At 44.4% G+C, this 14,194-nt stretch overlaps 1 protein-coding gene across 1 annotated transcript; it reads right to left on the reverse strand.

Moving 5' to 3' along the window:
* Nucleotides 1-525: 525 nt before the first annotated feature.
* Nucleotides 526-9,138, reverse strand: AMER2 (APC membrane recruitment protein 2). The gene is made up of 2 exons (XM_065730133.1): nucleotides 8,283-9,138; nucleotides 526-8,108 (listed from the first exon to the last, which is right to left on the reverse strand). Exons 1-2 carry the CDS (start codon nucleotides 9,115-9,117, stop codon nucleotides 7,237-7,239), a joined length of 1,707 nt encoding a protein of 568 aa, XP_065586205.1. The 5' UTR covers nucleotides 9,118-9,138; the 3' UTR covers nucleotides 526-7,236.
* Nucleotides 9,139-14,194: the final 5,056 nt, after the last annotated feature.

The following is a 14,194-nucleotide window of genomic DNA, read 5'->3' on the forward strand; positions in this document are numbered from 1 at the left end:
AACAGGCTGAGGACCTTCTATATTTCCTGGACTTGCTGAATCTGTGTTTTCTACCTCCATGTTTCATGCTCCCTTTCCATGCACCACAGCTTTTCTGAGATAGACTGCTGACAAACGTAGCAAGGGAAATTCAGACGGGACCAAACTGTGGGATCTCTGCTCAGCCTTAATACCAACCAACACCGCTAACAGGCCCACTGATTTCTGGGGGAACACTGGTGGGCAGAGCTGTTGCGCACCATCCCACAGCAGAGCATTTACTTCAACTTTACATGAAGGCAACAGTTTTCACCTTGCTCCCTCTTTTGGGAAGCAGGGTAACATCACTTTTATCAGGTGCTGCAGAAAGGTATGCACCCTCAACCTAGGATTTGGGGCTGCCTCATCCCACTACACTCCCTCCACAGCTTGTCCTAGGCCGTAAGGGTGCCAGCAGCCCCCACTGCCCTGCTGGGCACAGGTCTTCACACATCCCTGATGAGATGAGAACCAAACAGACAATGCAGTGGTCATGGGCTACAGAGGGTGTGGAATTACCTAAGCTAAGCACCTTGCTCCCCCAGCCCATGGGGTACAGGTGGGCTGGGCCAGACCCTCAGATTTGCTGCTGTGAACTGAGAAACATCATCAGATGCATAGCTTTTATACTATAAAATCAGGCTTAATTCAAAGCAGAGGTAGCCAGTGTTCTTTAACGAGCATATTATGTTCAAAGCCTCAGTGCATCTGCATAAAAAGCCCATGGATCAACCTGATACTGAAATAGCAACTGTCTTGATGCAATATCATCCGAAATAATAAAAATCTGTTCAAGTTCTTACCATTCAATCTGTAGGCATTACTCTCCCTTAAAACAGATCTAAGATGTTGCTATGAAACAATTAAAGGGAGGCATAATCAGTTACCATACAAAAAAAAAAAAACAAAACAAAAAACAACAGCCCACAAGAGCAAAGACATCATGAGCAGAAGGGATTTTAGGGCTCTGGAAAGGATCTGGTCCTGTTTTTACCATCAGAAGTTAAATTAAGGAAGGCAGTGATTGTGTTAACTGTAATTTAAACATGCTGAGCACTGGAGTTCCGTACAGAAGTGGCTGCTTGTTAAAATGGAAAAACAATAGAAAGACATGTTTTGCATTCAGATCAGTGGAAGTACGACTACAGTAATACTAAAGACTGCACAATCACCTGAATAATGTTCATCTCCTAAAAAAGGGAAGACTTCTTTAAGAAACACTTCCTATTTCCTTCAAGATTAAGAGATTAAGAACCTTCTCCAGCTCTTACTGGAGTCAGTGGGAGCTTTGCCACAGCAGAACTGGGCCTTAGAAAGAGATAGTCAGATTGTGTTGGCAAATGCCACTTTTCTAGCTCTGTGGCCATACCTGCAATTTATTTATTTTGTTTCTACTTCAGAGCATTGCTTGGATGTGATACTACAGGCAAAGCAATCTTCCTTTAGCCATTGCTGTAGGAATTCTTAACAGAACCATTTAGTTTCCTTGCTCTGTGAAGCATAGAACCTTTTCCCTTCTCCCAGTACACCTTTGGCTCTATTTATTTAAACATATACAGAAAGGGAAAAGAAAAGCAGCTCTTACCAAAGATAAAGAAACTTTGGGAGCAGCCTCCATAACAAACAGCCTCCAGGCTTTCCCACACGTGTGACATGCTTCCCTGCCAAATGTGATAAATTGTGCACAGCAGAGAAGTGGAAGGATATATGCCACTCTGCAAAATATCACTCAACATCCTCACCCACGTGTATGAGATCACACGGCACATCTTAAGTATCTGTGCCACTTGTTATGAAGGCAAATTCATTTTTTTCCATACTAAGGAGTAAAGCCCTTTTGAAGATTACATTGGCAGCAGCTCCTCCTTTGGAGTGATGGAGGCATAGGGCAAAAATCTCAGTTTCCCAACCTAGTGCAGTATGGATGAGTGACAACAAGAGACTGAGTGGGGTGAAATGTGTTCCTAGGTAATGGACTTGAATGGAGAAGGCGGGAAGAGATTTAACAACTTGCTTTTGCAGGAGTAAAGGCCCCCAGGTTGTGGCTTGAGTGGTTATAGCTCTTTGCATATGGCATATCCCTTTGCATAAGGCAAGTTCTTCTGTTTCCCTTTACAAGTAATGGACACTCAAAACACTAAATCAGCAGTGACCATCCCACCCGAGATGCTCACAGGGAAGACAAGATGTGAGCTAATGATGATCTAAACAATTTCTGTGAGTCAGACTAAAAATCAGCTGACCTCTGAAAGCAAACAGTGAGACAGATCTGGATGCTTTCTGCTCACAGCAAACAGCACGTGAACCATCAGAAGGGAAACCCACAGTGAAAGGGAGGGATGCTCCAAGGGGACTGGTCCCAGGCTACCAAAGGATGACTGGCAGCAGCTCTTAGATGAGTCAATTGTTGTGCAGTTCTGCCAGGACAAATAGGGTTGTGTCATCCTAATGAAAATGTAAACAAAGCAAAACAAACAAAAACAATGCGTAAACCAAAAGCAAAATAAAAAAGGGAAAAGCCAAAATTAAAAAAAAAAACAAAAACAACAACAAACCCGAAACAGCAGAAACTGTCATGCCAATAGTCAGTTCTGCAACATCTTTAATTGTTGTCAAATTGCTTTTCTGAGACAGAAGCCTTAGCCTTTCATATCAATAACTATGAAAATACATTTCCAGGCCACCTTGCTTGGAGCCCCGCATTATCGCTGTTAGATAACCATCTGCCTTATAAGTGGCTATTGTTACCGTGAACTGTCTGTACCATTATCTTGCTGAAAAGCCTTTTCTGAAAGTAGTCCATTAGAGTAGGCAAAAAAAAAAAACCTCAGAGCATGGCCACATAGCAGAATCAATGGCTCCCTTTGATCTGCAAGCTTGTTCAGCACTACAAATCTAAAAAACAACTAGGGTTTGCTTTGCTAAGCACAGCCTGTTAATTTGGCTCATCTGCACTTGCAGCATCTTACTGAAAATGCCATCTGTATCAGACGTTTTGAAGACTTTGGTGCAATATTCGCTTAGCTTAGATTAATAATTTAGTAAGAGATTCATTAAAAAATAATCAGTGAATTAATTTTCATAGTGTACATCTGTGCATGTAATTTTCAAAAGTGTACTATCCTGAATGATGGAAAGGACGTTCACAGTGGATGAAGGAAGTGCTGGTGATGGATGGAGTAATTATGAACATAGATGGTTCTTATTCTAGTCAGGTAATTCCTTCTGAAATCTATTACTTGGATTTGAGTCCTATTACTGGCAAGAGCAAAATGCATATGCACTACAGGTAATGAAAGAGCCTTTATGTCTGGTGCAGGCCACACATATAGTACAGATAACTCCTATCATGACAAAAGAAGTCCACAAAAACATCATTTCATGCTAAAAAAGGGAAATCTTTTGTGCTGATATATATATAGGACAGGAATGTATACCACTGAAATCACAGTCGATAGCTAAAAACGCTACGCAATATATAGAAACAGCCTAAGAACATACAAAATCAGCAGTGACCTGAAAGTGCAAAGAGTATATAGAACTAATGCCAAGTTCTGATCTATAAAATCCTTTATGAATGACATACAAGCTGGTAATTACAAAGCATCACTTGGACCACAAAGCAACAAAGAAAACAAACAAAAGTATTCTTTAAGAAAATTGAAACAATTACAGAATTGGGAATGTTATCTTTGGGACTCAGAACACTGCTTCTACCTCGATACCTACTGAGGCCAAGGAAAACATATGCCTGAACACAGGAATATAAATAAGGATGCAAACCACCACAGAATGCCTCAGGACTATTTCCTCTGTATGCCTCAGCCTCTAAATCCAGCAAGCTATTTACTGTTTGCTATTAGGCATCCCACAGTACTTTATGGGGATCTTTCAGGAATTAAACATAGGTGTAAAGGAAGCCTTTGAACCTCCTTTCAGTGATTGTTTTAGGCATTGTGCGGAGTTATACAAATATTTCCATGACAATGGAAAGCCCTGGTAAATATTACATTTTCAATTACCTTTTGAAATATTAACAGAGATGGCTTAAAGACAAAAGTGAGCTTTATAAATACAAAGTTAATCCAAGCATTAAATTGTATTTCTGCTCTCACACGACCATCACCCTGAATCAATGTCAGCATTGTCACAACGATTCAAAACGCTGACGTCCTACCACAGTTACTTTCCCATTTTCCTTTTAAGGATATGATTGTCCTTAAAATATGTACATAGCAATCAGCCAAACAAACCGTCAAGAGATCTACAAGGATGTACTGACATGGGGACATGACAGAAATGACCTGAGAGCACCTGGCCTGGCTGCTGAGCACGGCCGTGCTCCCATCCCACACTGGGCTGCAGCTCAGGTCTGCCTGCTCCGCACCGTGGTCAGCACTGAGCAGCCAGCACGCAGGGGAAGAGGGAAAACAGGGCAGAAAACAAAAGAGAGAGAAAATGAAGGGCAGCCAAAGCATTTTAATGATGATTCTTGTTAGTCAGTAGGTGAGAGGGAGCTAGCCTAGTGTTAGCCAATTGGTTTCTCGATACATACATGCCACAACGCAAATGAAATGCATACAATGAATAATTCACCACAGACAAGTCCTGCAGAAATGGTAGCTGTTTTCTTCTAGTGATTCAAAGAAGCACCACTGACACTGCCTGCAATCAGTGCTTCCAGATCTGCATATTACACAAGCCCACTGCATCCTCCCTCCCTCTCGACTTCCAGTACCCTACAGAATCTCTCTGTACAATTTGTCCATGAAACATAATGGAGAATTACAATCCTTTAGCGGAGTTGTCATGCAAGGAAAGCTATGCTCCTCATAGTCACATGAAAACAGAATGGAAAAAAGGATGTTAGGCTTAGGGGTGAACGCTAGGATAACGTTCCATGTTCTGTACATCCAACCTTTTGAGGGTATTTTAGCTTTAACTTTCTAAAATGCATAAGCAGAGCTAGGCCAAATGCAAATCTCTTCCTCACTCAGTGATCAGCAGCGTGTTGTGAAACAGATCGGCGGTGCACCCCCTCAGTCTGCATGCAGCAGTGTGCATGCATGGCCACGTTTGCACAGGTGAGAGTGTGCCGGGTGTGTGTCTGCCCGTGTGCATGAACGCTGCGAGGAGGTACGCTCGGACTACACATGCATATGTACAACATGTCAGTGTGAGCAGGCATGTAGGAAACCACATGTAGATACATTACGAAGGAGACATAAAATTATCTTCTGTGAAGTGTATTAAGGTTCTTACTCAAACCATGAAAACAGGGACTGAGCAGAAAAGAACAATTTCTCCCCAGTCACTGGGGGGGTGCAGTTTGGTGTTCCATCCTGCAGGGATTTCAGAGCCAGATGCCAATTCTCCCCTTGTGACCATAAGGTCATTACCTCAATGAACCACACATATAAGACATACTTATATGTTGTTCCTGGCTTTTTATGGTTTATCTATAACCTTAATATCCTTCAAATGTATATCCTGTATACTCACTTCCCTTTTTCTCTTTCAGTTTAAGAGACAATAAAACCAACTGCTATATAAGATCAGACCCATTAGCCTCAGTTACTTGAATTTAGGATTCTCTGCATAATATAGACTTAGATTCTTAAAATGTATATTATTTGTCAGATATACCGGAGCATATATTTTATATTAACTGTGGTCTGATGATTAAATACTCATATCAAAATATTTTGTAAATACATAATATTCGCTTTTAATCTTCAGTGATTTTTGGAGCTTTTTTAGTGTATCATAAAAATATGTCCTCAGGCACATTAAAACCCTAATAAATTTCTTGGAAATGTTGTCAATGTCCATGTTCAGTAGACACTATTCAAAAAAATCCTGGCCATTAATACATTTCTCTTAAGATTCAAGCTCATCAGACCATTTTATGGACCATTAGCCTACCGTATTTCTTTTTATCTCTCAAAGTAAAATTATTAAGAATGAAAATAAAAAGCAACAAGAACCCAGACTTTCTTTAAATAGTCAAAAACTAATTTTATATATTTTAAAAAATAATAATTAAAAAACTTGTTTCTTTCCTGGGTTCCTTCTCTGTAAGGTTTAAGCCCAGAGCAACTTTGTCTAAACCCCTGAAAATAGAGGTTTGCAATGGCAATGCTGTCAGAAACTCTGCTCTGACATGGAATGTGCCACTCGAATTAAATCAGCACTTCAGACTTACCTAACTGGGGATGCATGAGCCCATACAAAACAGAGTTTTGCTCTAATTTAAGGTACTTACACAAAGTTCTATCATTTTAGAACCGTAAAATTATCTACCTATAAAAACTAACTTTTGTTTAAACTCTAGATAATACAGAAGGGTGATTTTTTAATATATATATATATAAAAAATTTGTAGCATTGAGTAAATCTGCTAAAATATGTATATATTTACAAATGGCAAGCAAGTTATTGTATAAATGTGAACAGTGTGTATATATTGGTATTTAGTATATTGTTTCCCTGAACCTGATTATATGCATTATTGGACAAGTACTGATGTAAACATCTGAACCTACGTCAGGTGTCTCTGTTACCCAATTGTATTAGAGCAGATCAAAACGAACCAAACAGACAGACAAACAAAAATAGATTTTCCTGTTGGACAAATCCACCTAACTCCTTAATTAGCTACTGCACACAAGTCAATCAAGTCTGCTACTGAGCAGTGCTCTCATTCCTACATCAGGTAAAATACCTGTCAGGTTGTTTTTTGCTTGGTATTTTTCTCCAACTTCTTGTAGACCAAACACTACTTTTGGCGCCAGGCACCCTCCCTCCACTCCTCCCCCAGGAACAATTAAGAGATAAGTGTAGTGGGGAACCTCTCATGTCGCTCCTTTTGTAACTCTTGCTCCCTTGAAGAATGCATGGCACTGCTTTGCATGAGGGAAGATACTCATTTAGGTTCATAATCCAAGTTCTGCTTCCACAAAGGCATGTAAAAATGGACCTCCCCAGTATTTAGTGCTGCAGAAAAAAGATACAAATGTAAAAAAAAAGTGCTTGAAAAGTTGTCTTCTCATATTCAGTCATACAGATTCCGAAGTGCAGGCCTATGCAGTACAGTGAAACAAGCCTTCCAGGTGCCTTCCTACAGGCAATGCTGAACAAACACATTATTTGTGGTCTCCTATGCAGATTTTCACACACCAACCTTGCCGTTCAGCTTTGTCTCCACCTGCTCTTCAATTACTTTTTGGCACTGTCCTGGTATGTGGCAGCTCTCACTGTTGTCCCTGCTAAGCCCCTGTTACTGACTCGGCGTACTAGTACTTTAGAGACAGGAATTTTTGTTCTGTGCATTTCACTTTTGGCCAGGTGATGGTGTGCAGCGTGATGGCTGTTACTGGTATCTGTTCCGTGGCTAGCAGGATGTGATGCAAGGTGTTTAATGCTGATGGGTATTTTAGAGTCTTTCACTGTGCTAGAGGGTGTTTTCAGTGAGCACGTGGTGGTTACTGGAGATACGGGCTTGGAGCGTGGTATACAAGTGACTTCTTCCTCTGGAGGTCCTCCTGGTGGGTTTTCATCAGGCTCTGCGTAGAGATCATAGAGTGCATCCCCACTGTAGCTGTCCCTTGGAAGGGTCTCCTTCTGGATGCTCGTAGTGCTATCTTCTTCGGGACCAGGGGTGGTGGAATCCCAGTAGCCCTCGTCACTGTTTGGGACACCTTCATGCTGTTCCTTCTCCCTGCCCTTCTGCTCCTCTTTGTTGTTGAGGTGAATGGGGATCTGGTTGAGACCACCACGTTTCACCACCACCCTGTTCTCAGTGCCTCGGTTCTCCTTCAGCCCCTCAGGTGTCTTTGTCCCTTCTCCACCTCTTCCTCCTCCTCCTGTCTCAGTCTCCTCTGTCTGTGACAGCATGTCCCAGAACTCTTGCAGGTACGTATCATCCACCTGGTCTGGGCTGGCCATCTCCTCCCCTCCTCCTTGGTAGGTGACCATGGTGGGATGTTTCTTGGAGGCGCCCAGCTTGCTGGCCCCGGGGGTGCTCTTCTCGCAGCCGCCACTCCCGCCGCCCACATCCTCCTCCTGGTCCGCAATAATATCTCCGCAGCCTGTAAGAGAGTCAAAGCTTTTCAGTGAAGTCACGTCAGCAAACATCAAACAAATACGATCAATCGATTGCTCTGAGGGTGGATCAACAGAGGAAGGGTCAGGGGCGGCTGCCGTCTCTTGACCGCTATCACAGTGAGGTTCAACAGGGGGAATAGTCGTTATTGGAATGTCACCTGTTATGGCTGCATCCTTCGCAGTCCCAACCTCTCCAGCGCCCGGCTCCGGTCGCTCCCCGCAGAGCTCCTCGAGTGGCCTTGCAGCAGCAGCAGCAGCAGCAGCAGCAGGGTCCTCCCTGGGGGGAGTTGTGCCGTCCCGCGATTCCCCGCCTCGTAACTCGGGCTCCTCGGCCGAGGCACACGCGTCTCCGCCGCGCTTCTCCTGCAGCGATTCGAGACCGACGTCTCCTGCGCCGTTCGGAGTTTCAGACAAAGGTTTCGGCGTCTCCTCTTTGATGCACTCCAAGCTGGCAGTCAGAGACCCCGGCATGATAAGCCCGGACGGGATTTCCGAGGCTTCTCCCCTCTCCTCTTTGCCGTTTTTGTCCTTTCTGTGCCATCGCATGCTGCTGAAGATCCCTTTCAGACCCTTCTTTTGTCTGCCGCCAGCCCGCGGCTCCGCGTTCTCCGCCGCCTTGCCGTTCTCCGGCCTCCCGTTCTTCCTCAGCAGGGAGAAGAAGCTGTGAGACTTGGCCACGGAGCTGCTGGCGGAGCCGCCGAGGCCGCCGTCCGCCCGGCTCGGAGCATCCTTTCCCTGCGCTTCCCCGCCGCCCGCATCCTCCTTCTTGCCGCTCTCCAGCACGGCGTCGGCCAAACCATCGTGCGTCCTGCTCCGCACCATCCCCGTCTTGCTCTCGCCCTTCCCCTCCCCGCCTTTGCTCCTCACCCCGAAGATGCTCGGCATGGTGCCCCCGGATTTCCTCCTTCTGAACAATTTGAAGGCGGTTTTGTTAATCTTCCCCGACGGCTGCTCGGCGGCCGGAGGCTCGGCACAGTCGCAGTGCGAGTCCATGTCTGCCGCCACCGCTCCCCGCCGCGGCCTTCTCCTCCTCCTCCTCCTCCTCCTCCTTCTCCTCCTCCTCCTCTCCGCCGCCGCCCGGTGCCCGGTACTGCCTCACTGACAGCCCCGCCGCCGCCGCCGCCGCCGCCCGCCTATCTCCATAGCAACCCGGAGGGGGCTAAGCTGCTTTCCTCCGCCGTGGGCCTGCGCCAGGCCGCTGTCATCCGCCCTCAATCAACCTGAGCCGCCGCAGCCACGCCGGCAGCGCCCCTTTCCTCCACCCCTCCCCAAAAGGGCTTACATAACTTAACCCGTGTGGTCCTGCGCGGTGGCTGCCGGGCGCTGGGGGAAGAAAGCCCTCGTGCCCGCAGCCCCTCGTGTCTCTGCGGTGCCCAGGGCCGCGTGTCCCCGTCACTGGTGGCTGGAGGGGAGCGGTGGCCGCCCGCCTGCTTGCTGAGGGAGGGTGGCTGCGAAGCTGCTCCACAAGGCCAACCGTATCCTGGGCCGCACCAAAAGAGGGGTGGTCGGCAGAGTGAGCATCGTCCCCGCTCTGATCTGCCCTCAGGAGACCACACCTATGTTCAGGCGTGGGGTCCCCGGCACAAGAAGGTGCAGAGCTGTTGGAGTGGGTCCAGAGGAGAGCTACAGAGATTTCAGAGGGCTGTAAAACCTCTCCTGTGAAGATAGGATGAGGGAGCTGGACTTGTTCAGCTTGGAGAAGGGAAGGCTGTGGGGAGACCTCATCACAGCCTTTCAGTGCTTCAACGGAGCTTACAAGGAGGAGGAGGGTCGACTTTTTACATGATCTGGCAGTGATAGGGCATGGGAGAAATGCTTTAAACTAAAAGTGTAGAAATTTAGGTTAGATGTTAGGAAAAAATTCTTTACTCAGAGGGCAGAGTTACACGGACAGAGAGCTGTGGGTGCCCCATCCCCGGACGTGCTCAAGGCCGGGTTGGACGGGGCCCTGGGCAGCCTGAGCTGGTGGGTGTAACCTTGCCTACAGGAGGGAGTTGGAGCTCAATGACTGTCAATGTCCCTTCCAACCGAAGCCATTTTATGATCCTATGAAATTAACCTGGCCTGACATGTTCTTCTGGAAGTGGCCTTGGGCACCCTGCTCTGTGTCCTTATCTTGAGCAGGGGTTGGACCTGGTAGTCTCCAGAGGTCCCTGCCCATCTCAGCCATCCTGTGACTCTGTGATTCAGGGCTCCAAACTGGCTTGGTGGCTTCGCTACCAAGGTACTATCAAGGCAGGGCAATTTCACGTTGGGAGCAGTTCACCACACCTGGCTGTGGGAGAACTGCTTTCATCTGGAGCTGAGGTAATCTACATAACCTGGTCGTCCAATGACCACTGTACAGAGTGAGTCTGGGCCCCTCCAAACAGAAACAATCCTCCTTGCTATTAAGCAGTTTTAAACACAACTGAGACCTACTAGACAGAAGTTACGTGTCAACCCTCTGGCTTGGGGCTAGGTTCTGGCCTCTTTGAAGTTAGTAAAAGGTTTTGCCATTGACTTTGCTGCTTGGAAGAATGAGCTGTATTTTCTCTTTTTAACATCTTTGGATGTTCATTGCACTTTCTCACTGGAGCAGGTCGTGAATGATTTATCCAGTGATTTTAGCCCTTCTTCTGTTCATTTATTAAAAGTTTCATTTGCATTCACAATCACTGCATGTTCAGTAAGAACATTATGAGAATGTAATTCAGCATACGTCTCCCCTGCTTTCTACAAGAGATAGAGGAAGGGACAAATGGGACAGAAGCCAAGACTGTGACTGGAGGAGGGTTGAGTTACATAGTACAGTGCGCACTGCATACATCTGCTTAGCACTCAGAAGCCACAGAGGCAGAAGGTCACTTTGAGGCTCCATCAAGCATGAGCTCCCCCATCACCTGGAATGTTTCTGCTCTCCTGTCAAACGGATTAAACTGGATAAAAAAGAGAAAATACCAAATATGCTTGTGCAAATGCAAATACACATTCGTCCTTTGAAAATTTGAAAGAACAAAACCTGGTCATATACCTTGTATAAAAGTGGACAAAACATTTTATAAATAAGGGTTGTCCAAATGGCTGGACTTAGTGATTTTTCCTCTTTTTTTGTACTGGTGTTTAGCTACAGTTCACCAGTTCTTTACGTTATGCCAATTCTTCTTCAAACAGTAAGAACAAAGCAGTGGGATACAGAGATACAAAAGGATGAGGCCAGATGACTCAATGCTTCACAGCTGTATGGGAACAGACAAGTTATTTTTCTCTGTGAGTTTGCAGACATGAGCAAAAGGGTGGACTTCTAGCTGTTTTTTCAGTCAACTTAAAATCCAAGTGTTAATGGAGAAAAGTGATTTGAGGTCAGTCTGAAATTGCTATTTAAGAAGTATTTTGACAAATTGAATTTTTTCTACGCATTTTTTCTTCATCCTTTTCTACTTTTTGATATGTGATTTCAATAATTTTGAAGTACCTTTGGAAATTGATAGTAATTTTAAAATGAAAAATCAAAGCACTGAATTTTGAAAGTGACAAATTAAAAATTCCCATTATTTCTTTCTTTTTCTTAGATGTTTTGTTTTAACATGAAGGTATCTATGAATTCAGCACGAACTTGTGACATGCTTTGGTTAATGTGCCCTTTCACTGTATTCTGACTTAAAGACAAGTAATGCTGAGTTCATGCAAATTCAGTCTTACTCTTAGAGATACTTGGGTATGGGAGAGCTGTGAGATCAAAGGTGTTGGGGTAAAATGTTCTCTTCTGGACAATAGGAAGTGGTTTTAAACTAAACGAAAGGAGATTTAGATAAGATGTCGGGGAATTCTTTTTACTGAGAGTGGTGAGGTGCTGGCATAGATTGCACAGAGAGGTTGTGGACTCCCCATCCCTGCAGGTTTGCAAGGCCAGATTGGATGGGTCCCTGGGCAACCTGTACTTGGTCTAATGGGGTTGGAACTTAATGATCCCTGAGGTCCCTTCCAACCCGAGCCATTCTATGATTCCATGATTCTGTGATCAGTTGTATCCCAGTCTCCATGTATAATGGCAGCTTCACAGGGAGTTTGAGTGGAGTTTCTTTGCTCTTTTTGTTTCCCTTGCTTTTGGCTAGGAAGTCCCCTGGGAACAAACAATCTGGTGCCATTTTTGCAAAACTGAAAAGGAGTACGGAATCGATGCACTTCCACGGTAAGTTGAGTCGGACTCAGGTCTTATCCTATCCTCACTCCCTGCAGCATACGGGAGCCACCCGTCAGTGCAGCAGAACCATCAGCTGATTGTTCTCCAGAGTTTACAGCAGACAGGCTCCTCCATTTCCCCTGGAGCCCACAGTATACAGCACAGAAAACAGCTCAGAATGCTAAATAAAAATCCTAAGATTCTTCCAGTATGAATTAGTGATGGAAGCGACAGCTCTCAAGCCGTCCTCAACCTTGTTTTGACAGAAGCCCCCAAGCTTCACCGTGTGTTGAGGTTTTCTCGTGTGCTGAATGGGAGCACAGAAAGTTGTGTTACAAGTCTGAGGTGTTTGCAGGCACGAGAATTTTTGTCTTCCAGCTTCATTTGTAAGCTACTTCAATGACTCAACAGAGCAACCTTCTCAACATATTACTCATAATATGCTCAGTTTTACACCAGAGTTTGCCCATTTCCTTCTGAAGGTCTTTAGTTTACTTTTTTTTTCTTTTGTTCAGCGTTCTCTGGAGCTGTATCTCTACCCTCATAGATATACTACAGTGCTTATATAATTAATGGGTCTTAAAGTTACAACGATTTAAAACTGGTAGGTTCTCCTGATGATGATTAGGGAATCTACATTGCAAAAGTGAATTGTGAGGCTCCAGCCAGTTTGGTGCCTGCTTCTAGACCCAGACTGAAGATGAGAGTAAATCATCAGGCTTTTGAAAAGCCATAAACAATTCTCATGCCAGCTCAAGAATTTGAGTGAAGGGAGGTGCAAAGCAATTGCAGCCTTAAAGGGAAAGAAGGCCCACTACTTGAAAAGTTACTGCAAACGATGTCATTCCTTCTTTTGTCTTGGTCGGGTGTGCTACAACACAGAAAAGCACTTCAGTGCATTCCAGGATCAGAAAATGGAAGAGATATACTGTTTGCTGGATTACTGAATCAATGTGATTGTGTGTTTCTTTAATACAAAAGTGGAGGTAAGGAAAAACAGCCATCAAATTCCCATTTCATGAGCCTGGAAGACTGTGTATGAGCCCAGAGAATGCTGGTGAGGACTTCACAGGGAGAAATACCTCTTGTTCTCACCAGTGATGGCATTGAGGCAAAGGCCATCAACACCTTTACAAGTGAAAGAAATCCTGTGGCCACAGCAGTTTTCTGTTTCTGCTGTCACTCAGACCCAATATTCCTTCTGGGTGCAATTTTATCAGAAAAATGAATACATTCAACATTAAATGGATGTTCATGTTGAGCAAAACAGTCATGGGTTTCCTGAGAGGAGCTAAGAATCTGAAATGAGAAAGAAGGAAATTACTGCACTCTGTTCAGAATGTTTGCAGGTTGGTTTTTGTTTTGTTTTGTTCTGTTTTGTTTTAATTAAAACAACATCTCTCTGTAAGTGCATATGTTATGCTATTTTAAAGAGAAAAATAGTAAAATGGTAACTCTCCCAAAATAAAATAAAGTATGAGTGTAACCCAAAAGAAAATCATTCCATGTTTATTGGTTCAGCTAATACTGAAAAAAATAACACGTTCTCTGTGTCACCCAACAGTTCTTCCTAATGCAAAACAAAAGGATTACACGAAAATAAGGAAGGGACTGAGAAAATGAGAGGGGGAAAATACGCTTCATTTGCCTTAAAACTAAAAACAAATTAAAAATGCAGGCAGTGCATGTTGTGCCCCCCAAGGGACAGATTTATTTCTAATTAATATTATGTCAGTGCCCTTACCCAGTGCATCAAAAACAAAAACAAACCAAAAAAGCCCACTCTAGATTAAACCCACTGTTACACTGCAGCTAGAACCTCTAAGAATTAACCTGGCCCAATCCCAGATTTATTTGCACTGTGATTACTGGAACTGTTGAGAGTTTATTTTCCTTCACCTAATGGAC

Source organism: Cyrtonyx montezumae, unplaced genomic scaffold, assembly GCF_038088225.1.
Source record: "Cyrtonyx montezumae isolate F1298 unplaced genomic scaffold, pur_monq_1.0 scaffold_12, whole genome shotgun sequence".
NCBI lineage: Eukaryota > Metazoa > Chordata > Aves > Galliformes > Odontophoridae > Cyrtonyx > Cyrtonyx montezumae.

What these genes read in the sequence shown, in the direction of transcription:
- AMER2 (XM_065730133.1), bottom strand. Translation starts at nt 9,117, where the DNA reads ATGGACTCGCACTGCGACTGTGCCGAGCCTCCGGCCGCCGAGCAGCCG. An exon ending in GAAGGATGCAGCCATAACAG is followed by an intron (nt 8,109 to 8,282) that starts GTGACATTCCAA and finishes ACTCTCTTACAG; the next exon opens with GCTGCGGAGATATTATTGCG.